Consider the following 12,659-nt stretch of genomic DNA (forward strand, 5'->3'; position numbering starts at 1 on the left):
TTTATTTTGTTACAATAACCATTGGTGTATTTTCCCTTGCATAATAACCCAGACAGAACCCGGATCCTTTCTAGACCCAGTAATTGGAATTAGTGCCCCTTTATCCTGTCTGTCTCACTCATCCCACAATGATCTCATTTGTATGTTTCTTGTATGAATTTTGTGATGTTTTGTGGTTTGAATGGTTTATATTTGTCTTACATGCTGCAAACGAATTGCCCCTGGGGGATAGTCAAGATTAGATTTTTTAAAATGAATGAATTAAAGTAATTATAAACGCAAGTAATATTCAGATGCGTTACTATCTACAACACACATGTTTCTTCAGTGTCATACCGTGGACTAGAATTTCTGATTTTGGATACTTCAAAGAGGTACAAAGCCTCATGCCTTGCATGTAGGCTCCTGCACATAAGCATCTATATCCATTAAATGTATTCCCTCCGCCTACTCTTTGCTTGTTAGAATATACATTGTCTGCATGTTTACGAGGCATGAATGTTTTTCTTTTCACCTGACAGCATTAAATTCACAAACTTGACAGGCCTTTTTCACTTCACATCAAAGGCAAATGTTGCCTCGCTCACATGTCAAGCCAGTGCTGCAGACATTTTCAATTAGATTCATCTCCATCTGACTTCACCGCTGGCATGGACACATATGCTCCTTGTCATTTGATTCTTTGATGTCCTGTCAGTGCAAGGGTATGGATGCATGCAGAGCTTGGGAGGTGGGGGTAGAGAGAGAGAGGGGGGGGGGGGGGGGGGGGGCTGGGGCGGGCGGGGGGGGGGGGGGGAGTGGACTGGGGGCGGGGGGGGGGTGGTTTTGTGGGCACTGGGAATTTGAGGCCCATTCCTCCACATTCCACTTGCTAAGTTTATTCTGCTGTGAAATCCCAGATCTGCGAGTGGTATGGCAGGTCTTCTGATATCACACGAAGGACTGCCAGAGAAAAAAGAAGAAGCTTTCATTACCATCTGAAGCTGTAGGGGTTGATATAAAAGCTGTTTGGCAAGGGAGATGTGCTCTACACTGTGTCTATCAAGGAACAGCAAGAAGCCCATTGTCAATGCTGAGGCTGTTATAGAACTGCTGTTTGCTCTTGGATGTATTCCGAGGCTGGTAATTGTGGGCTGATAGGGCAATTATTAACTACATAAATTATGATTTAATCAATTGTGACTGCGTGTGTGTGAGGCGTGGGTGGGGGGGAGATACCGAGATCTGTACTATCTGAGGCACAACGTCAGAGTGTAATAGTTTGTCGCCAGATGGCAGTGTTGGACAATAATCCTCTTGCACCATGTTCTTCTTTAACCCGGAAGTGCTTGGGGATCTTTAACATATTGTAATCGGAAATTGGTACATGCTGACAGTTTGAAGTTAACTAGCTGTGATGGCGGTGGACGTTAAATCCAGAACAAAACGATATGAAAAACTTGATTTTCTCGGAGAGGGTCAGGTACTTGCGAAAATTTTAAGATGAAATAATGTGATATCTAGTACAGTTGGAGAGTTTTCAGTACCGTTCACAGTTCAAATAAACAAGTTAGGTAACTGTTACCTGCACGGTAGACAACTGGCAAGTTAAACCAAGCCAATCACAGCATCTATCGATAATAGTTCGCATTATTTATGGAGATATCCACCTACCTTGTTTGTTGATAACACCGTTGAAACAGCTGGACAGCTATTATGCGGCTAACATTATCTGATATGAAAATGTTTCCTATTGTGAAGAACAATAGCCGACTATAATACCTTCCTATTGCTTTTTGATTTAGTATTGTTTTATTGGCTGTAGTGCGTTTTATTATAAATTTAGTAATTTACTAAATTAATTTACATGTTGCTAGCTCCTGGACGCAATGAGAATATTCTTGTTTCCCCCCTCTCTGCATTCTCTTTTTTGGGTGGTTAGATGCATAGCTAGTCTATCACTATTGTACCTTATGGTGCAGTGAATGTTTCGTAGCTTTCTGTGTCATGATTTATAGTTATATGTTAGTTTATACATTTGCTTTGTCTTTTTTCTTCGCAGTTTGCCACTGTTTACAAAGCCAGGGATAAAACTACAAATACGATAGTTGCTATAAAAAAGGTAATTGTGTTTTTCCTTGATATTATCATATTATTGTTACAATTTCATTTTTGTTTGATAACTGCCTTATTTGTTGGTTATTATTTGTTGCATTTTCTGGCAGAATATTTTTCATGTTTGCTGTTGCGCACATAATCCACATTTCCTGCTTTTAGCTGCATCAGTAATCGTATATCTATGGCAACGGTTGGCAACACGCCGATACAAACGCAAAATACCATAACCAGCAGGATACAAATATGTTTCTCACTCGACAGTTTTTGTGCCATATTTATTCCTTTTGTTTCCTTTTGCCTCACATGACGATATTTATTTATGTGTGCGTTCGCATTGCAGATAAAAGTAGGCCACCGGACAGAGGCCAAGGATGGTGAGTGAATGTTGCTTTATGGGTTAATGCATCATAAATTCATGTGGTAGTCCATTGGACTGCCAAGCCCCCTGTTCAGTAGCCGAATACATGTTCTTAGCCTTGCAAAAGTTTTGTATCTTTCTTTATGTGGCTTCTTCCATTCAAGCTTCAAGAAACTTTTCAGTGGTGTTATTAGATGACGCTGAAATTTTACTGTCAATTTTTTTTCCCTCAGGCATCAACAGGACAGCCCTCCGTGAAATCAAACTGCTTCAAGAACTGAGTCACCCCAACATAATTGGGGTAAGCTTTCCTTTTCTCAGTCAAATCAACTTGTGTTGTTTATTTTGCATATTTAGCACCGGAGAGCCATTTGCACAACAGGAATTTAAGAAGCCCTTGGGATTGTTCTTTGTGAAATCAAAACCAAAGTTGTACGCATCAAACAAAACCTAAACCTGTTTGTTTATGTCTTTTTGTAGCTTCTTGATGCTTTTGGACACAAATCCAACATCAGTCTGGTGTTTGACTACATGGAGACCGATCTTGAGGTACCTTGTGTATAAACTCAAATTATCCAGCCCTTGTGCTTCGCCACAGTCTGTGAACTAGAGTAACAGTGAAAAAAGTCAATAAAATTGCTGTATTCTGATACAAGTGGCATGCAGGCAGTGCGGTAAATGGCAGCTAAATGCTGAAGTGGCCTCTACACCTGCACAGAGAGATTTGTGAAGTTCTTGAGGCCCAGCAGCAGTGGTGACTGTGTACAGTCTTATTGTTCAGTTTTCAGGGGCAGGCTTTATTAACACTACCATTTGGATGTGTGAGGACTTGGAAGTTATACTTGAAGCATGCTGTTCTGTTGAGAGGCTGCCCTCTGTTGGTGGCTTCCGCTCACTGCACTGATCTTTTGTCTCGTAAGACCTGAAGTGACTCAAAACTGAGGGCACTCTTTCCATATGAGGTGTCAAGTCTTTTCACAGCATCAATGTGAAGTACCGTAGTAGAAAATGTTACTGCTTCTCACACCCGAGCAAAGTAACAAGGAATTTTGTGTATTGAATGGGCTTGCTGCCAGTAGTATTATTATGGCTGTGAAATTTAGTTTATCTCCATGGTAATTTGAAGTTGAATATTATGCTCTGCAGATTAGGAGATACCCACATTTCAGTAGCAAGAAACCTGCTTCACAATGTATAAATCTCCATCTTTGAGGGGGATCACACATTTTGTAACTTTTCAAATAATTGCTCTCCAGAGATGTGAAATTCATGCATCTCTTTGAGGCTGGCACTGTAATTTTATGTTTCAGTGCTTTTGGCTGTACGCAGCTGTCTCCGTGTGTAACACAAACTTTCCCCACATCGTTAATCCTTTTATCATCACCTCGATTCGTACGGGAGCCTCCGCTCCCTTTATCATGCAGACAGTTAAACTCGTCACAGTTGATATCAGAAACGTACAGTACGGGTGCTGGAAGTGTTAAGTGGGTAAAGAGAGAAGCTAATAAATTACTTAACACTTGCCTTTGAAGGTTATTCTTGTGGGAATCGGAGAGATTGATGTGAAATTTTTTGTAGCTGCAGTTTTGCAGTTTATGGTCTTTCCTCCATGCAGATAAATGTACGTTGGGCTGAATTTGCTGGAATTTATTTTTGGCTTTTTGATTATGCAGAAACTGTAATCAGCCCTCATAGGAAATTGTAGAAAAAAGTAGCATAGGTTAATGAACCTATAAGCTGGATGTGTGTAATTCTTCTGAGGGATTTTAGCCTACCTGTGTCATAGTTCAAAGAAAAGATTGTTGTTTCCCGATGCAAGTAAAACCGTTTCGTAATGTGAACGATGCAGTGTCTTTAGCAAAACTGTCTTCTGTTGCAGGTTATTATAAAGGACACCAGCCTGGTACTGACCCCAGCCAACATTAAGGCCTACATTCTGATGACACTACAAGGCCTAGAGTACATGCACCATCACTGGATTTTACACAGGGTGAGATGGGGGGGGGGGAGGGATACAAGACTGAGGGGGCTTTCCAACACCTACATGAGATGTTCATTCCCATGACCAGAACGGATAAAAAGCTTTATAGAAGTGTTTTATGTAATCAAATGCTTTCACGCTAGTGTGCAAGTATTCGTATGCTGTCACTGGCTTAAAAAAAAACATCCCGAGTGTACTTTTGACCCGGTGTTGTCCATGTGATCCAGAATAGTTCCCTTTCTTTTTAAGGCCTTCCACATGAAGCGCTGGCCCTTTTCGCAGAGCCCGTTTGTTTTATTAGCTAACGACCCCCGTGGTTCGCACTCGGCCACAATTGTTCTTCCTCTCTGAGAAAACGGAGTCGTCATTTGAAGTCAGAAGGAAAGCGGGTCCCTTGCTGTGCGTTTCATGCATGGTCCCAGGAATCGCATAGTGAATGTGTTAAAGCTGTGGCTCTCTAGAGAGCGTTAGGCTCCCTGCAAAAACAGCTCCCTCCCGCTCCCCTTCTCGACACGGTATTCAGCATCTACACAGAGCCTTCTAGAGTGTCTTTAACTGTGTCTACACAGAGCCTGCCAGAGTGTCTTTAACTGTGTCTACACAGAGCCTGCCAGGGTGTCTTTAGCTGTGTCTACACAGAGCCTGCCACAGTGTCTTTAACTGTGTCTACACAGAGCCTGCCAGAGTGTCTTTAACTGTGTCTACACAGAGCCTGCCAGGGTGTCTTTAACTGTGTCTGCACAGAGCCTGCCACAGTGTCTTTACCTGTGGAAGGGCTGAAGCCTGCAGTAGTTTAGCATTGTCAGAAGGGAGTAGGATGAATGCCGTTCACTATAATAAGGGTGCTGCTTGAAAGGATGGCATACAAAGGGTTGAATTTGCAGCCATTTTGGAATGTGGTCTAAAAGGTCCAGACCTTGCACCTCTTTTCAAATATGGAGGCAACCCTCTGAAAGGCTCAGGTACACCCCGCGCTCAAAGAGCGCGCCCCTTGTATGGAGGGGACAAGGTTTTCGAGGAGACGTTAAGCAACGGCCAATCAGGCAAGAGACCAGAGCTCGTTTTCATTTGGCATGAAAGCCGCTGCCGGTTAGCGGTCGTTTGATCAAAGGCCTTTTCGACACAGGGTTTTCATTTGCGGTGAACGTGTCTGTGAGCCATTAAAACAAACGCCCGTTTGATTTGGGCTCTGAGGGGGAGGGGTTTCATTAACGCCAGAATGTTCCCCCAGGACCTGAAGCCCAATAACCTGCTGCTGGATGAGAACGGGGTGCTGAAGCTCGCCGATTTCGGGTTGGCAAAAGCGTTCGGGAGCCCCAACAGAGTCTACACGCATCAAGTGGTAACAAGGTCGGGAGTCTATATTTAGCCGTAATTGCAATTATTTTGACTGTTTTCATGCGAAAGGAGGGCTTGCAGCAGCTGGTGGTGTCGCGTCTGTCGGAAATGAGGTTCTCGACTCCTCCCCAGTGAGGTTATTAAACGTGACTCAACAAGGACGTGTCCTCTATCCTTGGCCCTCCATTCAACCCTTCATTCAACAGTCACTTTGCCTGAATTGACCATGCAGGCAACTGGCAATTGCAATCATATTGTTCTAGATCATTCTGATGATAGATCCTAGCAAGCAAATGTGACCAAATGGGAGAAATTTAATTACATTTGCTGATCACTGGTCATACAGGGTGAATGATTTCAAATATATTCAGTCAGTAACCTTACTGTCTGTGATAATGCAGAGATGCAAAGATGGCTGCAGGGAAGGTCCCTCACAAAGTGCTCTTCCCCCCCCCTCCTCCCCCCTCAGGTGGTACCGCTCCCCTGAGCTCCTTTTCGGCGCCAGGATGTATGGGGTGGGCGTGGACATGTGGGCTGTGGGCTGCATTCTAGCAGAACTTCTCCTCAGGGTAAGGTCACCCTCACAGCTAGTACCACATTTTCACTATTAAAAGTAGGCAATTCATCTCACACGGTTAAGAGCTGCTTATCACACGCTCGTTTTTGTTTCTTACACTATGGGTGTAATGCTAATAAGTCTGACTTTAATACAGAATCATATTTGCAGACTAAAGGCTGCTCTTTAAGTGCCTGATCTCTGTAGCATTCGTTGCACTGTGCTAATTACGTCTGTATTGTTTCTGGAACCAGGTACCGTTTTTACCAGGGGACTCCGATCTGGACCAGTTAACGAAAATATTTGAAGCCTTGGGCACACCGACAGAAGACACGTGGCCTGTGAGTGTTCAGAATTGGGTTGTCTGTGAAGTATTAATGAGAAGTCTAGCTGAAGCTTTAACCTACTAAAAAAAAAAAAGCCACCGGCTATGATTTTATGCTGGTAGCTTAGCATCTTGAGCCGCGTATTGTCATCTTTGCTTGAGGTAATTTCTCGTGAGGTCATGGCTCATTGGTTTCATTGTTAATTCATGTGAGCCCAGATCACAGTGAGAATGTGAAATGGGTTTAATAGATTTCAGTGGTCAGTTAGAGGGGAGGCTGAACTGGGCTTGTGTGCGCAGAGATCTTGTGAGATGGTGCTGCTATTCTGAGAGCGCTGTAATTGAGAGATTTGTGTGTGCTTTCAGGGCATGACCAATCTCCCCGACTTTGTGTCCTTCAAACTGTTCCCGGGAACCCCACTGGAGCACATATTCAGTGCGGCGGGAGACGACCTGCTGGAGCTACTGCAAGGCCTGTTCACCTTTAACCCCTGCACACGCATCACCGCCACACAGGTAACAGCCAATCACAGCCTGGTCACCTTTAACCCCTGCACACGCATCACCGCCACACAGGTAACAGCCAATCACAGCCTGGTCACCTTTAACCCCTGCACACGCATCACCGCCACGCAGGTAACAGCCAATCACAACCTGTTCACCTTTAACCCCTGCACACGCATCACCGCCACACAGGTAACGGCCAATCAGAGCCTGTTCACCTTTAACCTCTGCACACGCATCACCGCCACACAGGTAACAGCCAATCACAGCCTGGTCACCTTTAACCCCTGCACACGCATCACCGCCACGCAGGTAACAGCCAATCAGAGCCTGTTCACCTTTAACCCCTGCACACGTTAACATTGTAAGAACATTTTCCGTTGGCTGGGTTTATAAAGCCTGTAGGGCTGATGGCTTTAGAATAAGCTCCATTTACACTATAAGAATAAACATGGCTGCCATTTAAGGACCCCCACCCTCCTTCTATTCACAGTGTAGACTAAAGATGTCCGCGTGCTGCTATCACTGTTTTTCCACTCGTGACCTGGCTTTTCCGGTGGATAGCAGCAGTTGCTTCCTCTCAGCGACGTTAGTTTTCCTGTTCCCCTCTATCTTTCCTCTGCACTTTGCAGGAGTACATTCCCTGTACTTCAGCACGGAGCGTCTCAACCAGACCTGGGTCAAATACATATTTGTTTTGGATTCAAATACTTTTCTATGCTTTATTGATCTAATCTGGTGTATTGGAACCAATTAAATACTCTCAACAAGTGCAAACCCTGCCTTCTGGTCATATTTGCAGGCTTAATTACACCAGGCAAGATCAATAGAGCAAAGAAAAGTATTTGAGTCCAAAACAAATACGTATTTGACCCAGGTCTCCACTGAGCTAACCGTTCCACAGCGATTATGTCATCCCCAGTACACAATATCAGACACACCAGTCATCCTGGAATTGATTTATTACCGGTTTCTGTGGAGGAGAAGGTCCTAACTGAGCTTTAACCATTTACAAAGACCCATTTTTTTTAACCTCTTCAGAATTAGCACATAAATTATCATTCTTGTACCATATGTTTATATCATTTAAGAAGTCAGTAAACACCACTGGGGTATATAATCTCAGCTTTGCAAAGTGGATGAGAGCTATTGAACTACTCCATTAGTGGCCTTCTCTTACATGTGAAGGTACAAGGTGCACAGATTTTATGACGGCTAATCAAATTGTTAAACGTGTGCATGTAGTAGGGTTTTTTTTTTTTTTTTTTTACTCTCTTTATTTTTTTTGACAGATAGTAGGTAGGTTTGTGGAGAGCTGGATCAGAGTAGCTCTGTGAAAAGGAACATTTAGGCAGCTCATGGCTGTCTGATGTTTGTGGTGCACGTAGTGCTTCTCCTGACATACCCTTTTCTTCATTGCTTTGTTTGTGTAATTTGGCATATGCACGAATACCTGGACATTAATGTGTTTCATTTAGTTTGGATTTAATTGATTTCTTATCCAAGGATTGTCGGGGAAAACCTTGGCAGTCCAATGGAACAACTTATTTATGGGAAATATGTATCTTTATTGAATTGACTTGAATACAGTAACGTTTCATTTGCATTGGTAACTACTGAAAATGTTTTAATACACATTATGCCCTTTGCTGGCAGAGATACCCAGTGGTAAAAATGAATGTAGCAGCTCTTTCAGTTTCTAAAAACAACTTGTGTGTCTGTCTTGTTCCTCTGAACAGTCATGTTCGGAAAAAGCTCACCATTTAGCAAAAATCCTGAAGTGAAACCCTGAGGTTTTTTTTTTCCCTAAATGTCTAGGTCCATAGCTCTCGTGGAGGGTAATTCCACTGAAATAGTCAAATGGGTGACATTGACACAATTTGTTTGGCTGTTTATTGACTTTGGATATAAATGTCCTGAATATGTTCTTGTTTAGTGTGGATGGAAATGTGGAGACAGTTTTTTGAGACAACTGTGAATATGCTGGGTGTGTGAAAATGTACAAGGCCACACCCTCTCACCCACAAATGAATTACAAGGTCTTAAAATATATTTAACAAATTCTTCTCTTTTTCACAGACTCCTAATTCCAGACTCCTGTAATTTCATTACTTTTTCTCTCTCACACACACACACAAACACACACAGACTGCTGACTGTATCATTTACAGGTTATTAGTAAAATGTTACAGACTATTAAACTGAGTATTTTTGGTATTATTCCCACATAGTGACATTCTCAGTGTTGCGCCAGGATTCATACTGTGTGGGTATATTCAATTACAGGAATGTCTACAACAAATCTGGTCATAAGAATTCTCAAGAAATGTTCAAAAATTAGATATTAACTACAGCTTTACCAAGAGCAGTATGTATCATACTTCTGAATTACCTTTTTTTTTTAATGTGATGTGATCAGTAATCAGTGGAAAGTGGCAGAATTATGATGATTCCACGTCATCTGCATTTCTTCGGTGTGAAAGGGACTTTTAGGCTGTAAGAACTTCTCCAGAGTCATTGTGGTTCGTTTTTTGTAAAAACACTTCTAAAATTCCATCTTGATTGAGTTGATAGTTTTCCTTTCCATTTGAACGAAATTCAAAACATACCAGGAAACCTGATCAAGCTTTTTTGCCCTGCCAGTTAATGTTCAAGTAACTAAAGTACTGTTGGTAAAAGCATGTGAATCGCATAAAAGGAATGCATTTGCACTGTTTTTTTTTTTAACAGGCCTTGAAGAAGCGGTACTTCAGTAACAGACCTGGGCCTACACCAGGACCCCAGCTTCCCCGCCCCAACTCCTCCGTAGAAGCTCTGAAAGAGAAGGAGAATCTCACCATCGGCATCAAGAGGAAACGCGACACTGTAGAACAAGGTAAAGCTCTCGTCCCCTCCAGAGATTAATAATAAGATGTATTGTACGACCGTAACGGCAAAATTCCTGAGCCTGTAATTGCAGCTTGTAATGAATCGGCAGGCTAAATAATGGGAATTATTGTTATTGCCTTTTCAGATAGGATTTTAATTAGCTCGCAGACTATTAATGTCTAGTTATCCGACAATAACTTCTAGCTTCAATGGCAGAACTGTAAATGACGCGAAAGCAGTTCTCTAAACAAACCAGAGCTACAGTGAATCGAAAATACACTGAACCACAGAGATTGCGTTGTCTTTCAGATTACGTATTGAAACTGTTTAAATAGGCGCTCTATTTAAAAGCCATGCTAATTGTAGCGTGCAAAGCTAATGTTTATGCTGCAGCTTCCTTATTTTTGGGCCTCGGTGGTAGTTTGAAGACGCACGTGGCCCATCTCTGCAGAAGACAGCAGAAGAACCCCACTGTTAGTGGGTTGGGGTGGCTTCTATTTAAGCTGGGTGTGTAGCAGTGTGCTATTTATGTCCGCTACAGCAGTACATTAGCACAATTTAAAGAGCTGCACCACAGGGTATTACTCAGACCAGCTCCTCCAAATGTGGAGAATATTTTTGCAGAGGGTAGAACTGCAAAATTGTTGGGAACTGGGCTCACCGGGATGGTTCATGAACCGAAATTCTTGGTGCCACTGAGTTTAATGTGCCCACCATCACCATCTCTCATTTTCAGGAACCCTGAAGAAGAAGTTGATTTTCTGAGCTGGGTGACATGGTGTGGGGCCCCTGCTTCGGGGGGGGCCCAGCTCTGCTGATGCTGCTGAAGAAAAGGCCTCCTGGGGGGGCCCCAGCATTCTATGGGCCCAACCCTCGTGGAGGCCCCACACGGGGCCTGCCTGGGAATCCTGGGTTCCATGTTGTAACGGGTCACAATGCTCTATCTGAGCCCCCTTTAGCACGACTATTTATATGAGTTACAGGTGTGAGGATTCATTTCATTTAGATATTATCCTTTTTATAAGGTGATTTTTGTACATATTGTAAGTGAATAAACGTTGAGGTCTGAAATCTCATTTGGTTTCATGTCTGTTTATTTGTTAGGATAATGGTATTAAGGATCACCGACCTGAAGCAAAGACTGAGATTCAGTAAAGCACTGATGTGCATGTCTTTGGTCTACAAATGTTTGGTACTTTTAAGGCCCAACCAAGACAAACTGTACTGAACGTAGGAAACCTGATTAATATTTCTCAGCCCTAAGTGTTAAGTATTTAATTACACTGCAGTTCTTAATGGTCTCAGTTTACCTCATTTATATCCTTTTCTGTGATTTTGCTTCCTCATTATTCTATACATCTTGTGGCTGGTAATTAAAGGTGTATGAAGCAAAGTATGTCCAGACATGGAGTGGATATTAAGCAGTGCTCTTTCATCTTTGAAAATATCTGTTTTCATCTGAAAAAACATCTGAATTTGAGGATCATTCTGCAATTTTTTTTAAGTGTAATGTTAAACCTCTTTCATCAACTGCACATTTCCAAGCCATGTTTAAAGGTTGGGTACAAGAGGTCTGTGACAATTTTGCACCTCTGTGGGTGGTCTCTGATCATAGGGTAAAGGGAAATCTGTTGAAATTGGAGGTCATAGTGTAGGTATGTTGGTGGGTGTTTCCAACAAATGTCATTGCTAACTTTTTTTTCTTTTTTTTGTGATGGTAATTTATTTCATGGTAACATTGTTTTTCTTTACTTTGCAATGCACAGCATATCCACTTGTGGACAAATATAGACTATTCAGTCTCTGTGGCAGAATTTTAGGTGTATTGACGGTGTAAAATACAATCGCCTGAGGTGTATTCAAGTTGCTACATTTAATCTAAATGGTTTCTTACATTTTTTGAGAACCATTTGTGGTGGATATGTTAGGTGGGTGTGCCAGGGGCTACACTGTAACAGGTGCATTCAGATGCAGTGACCAGAAAGAGCTTCCCCTGCTAGGATTCAACAGCCAACCAGTAAGAGCTTCCCTTGCTAGGAAGTCTGAATTGGTGAACCATAAAAATAGGACCTTATACATGTTCGTTCAATTTCACTTCACAAAGTTTTAACAACATATGCCACAAGGTCTACTAGCACAGGAATAAATGGGTTTTCGTGTACTTTTTCGCCATCTAAATATGCCACATTAAAACAGCATTTGAGGCATTGAATTCTCTTGTTGGCTTTGAGGTATAGTCATGACAGTGACAATGTATGAACCCCTATTGATAGAAATGAATAAGTATCACAGAGCACAGGTCATAGTGATATATCATGCATCCTGGTAGATGCCATGTGAGAACTGGAACATTTACTCTAGCAAAGTGCCAGGATTTCTACCGCAGTGTCTTTTGAACAATCAAACCCTGAATTACTTGTGTTGCTATGACAACTTTAATTATCTTACCAACACATCCGTGACAGAATAGTATTACTATCCAAATGTGAACCTCTAAAGCGAATACAACATATGTCTGCTTAAATCAAGAGTCAAACAGTCAATCTGTCAAGGGATTACTACACATTTAATTTTACACTGGAATTTGGAGATTTGGAATGATAAATAAAATACTTGCTTCTTCAATATGCTA

At 42.2% G+C, this 12,659-nt stretch overlaps 1 protein-coding gene across 1 annotated transcript; it reads left to right on the plus strand.

The window, feature by feature from the left end:
* The first annotated feature begins 1,327 nt into the window (after positions 1 to 1,327).
* cdk7 (cyclin-dependent kinase 7) lies at positions 1,328 to 11,103 on the plus strand. Its single transcript, XM_035436204.1, has 12 exons — positions 1,328 to 1,462; positions 2,042 to 2,101; positions 2,438 to 2,471; positions 2,689 to 2,756; positions 2,936 to 3,004; positions 4,335 to 4,445; positions 5,668 to 5,786; positions 6,244 to 6,343; positions 6,585 to 6,671; positions 7,022 to 7,171; positions 9,890 to 10,034; positions 10,764 to 11,103. Exons 1-12 carry the CDS (start codon positions 1,397 to 1,399, stop codon positions 10,790 to 10,792), a joined length of 1,038 nt encoding a protein of 345 aa, XP_035292095.1. The 5' UTR covers positions 1,328 to 1,396; the 3' UTR covers positions 10,793 to 11,103.
* Positions 11,104 to 12,659: the final 1,556 nt, after the last annotated feature.

The sequence above is a fragment of the Anguilla anguilla genome, chromosome 10, assembly GCF_013347855.1.
Source record: "Anguilla anguilla isolate fAngAng1 chromosome 10, fAngAng1.pri, whole genome shotgun sequence".
Lineage (NCBI taxonomy): Eukaryota > Metazoa > Chordata > Actinopteri > Anguilliformes > Anguillidae > Anguilla > Anguilla anguilla.

Coding starts and splice junctions, on each gene's coding strand:
- cdk7 (XM_035436204.1), top strand. CDS start 1,397: ATGGCGGTGGACGTTAAATCCAGAACAAAACGATATGAAAAACTTGAT. Junction 3,005..4,334: donor ACATGGAGACCGATCTTGAG/GTACCTTGTGTA, acceptor CTTCTGTTGCAG/GTTATTATAAAGGACACCAG. Junction 6,344..6,584: donor TAGCAGAACTTCTCCTCAGG/GTAAGGTCACCC, acceptor TTCTGGAACCAG/GTACCGTTTTTACCAGGGGA.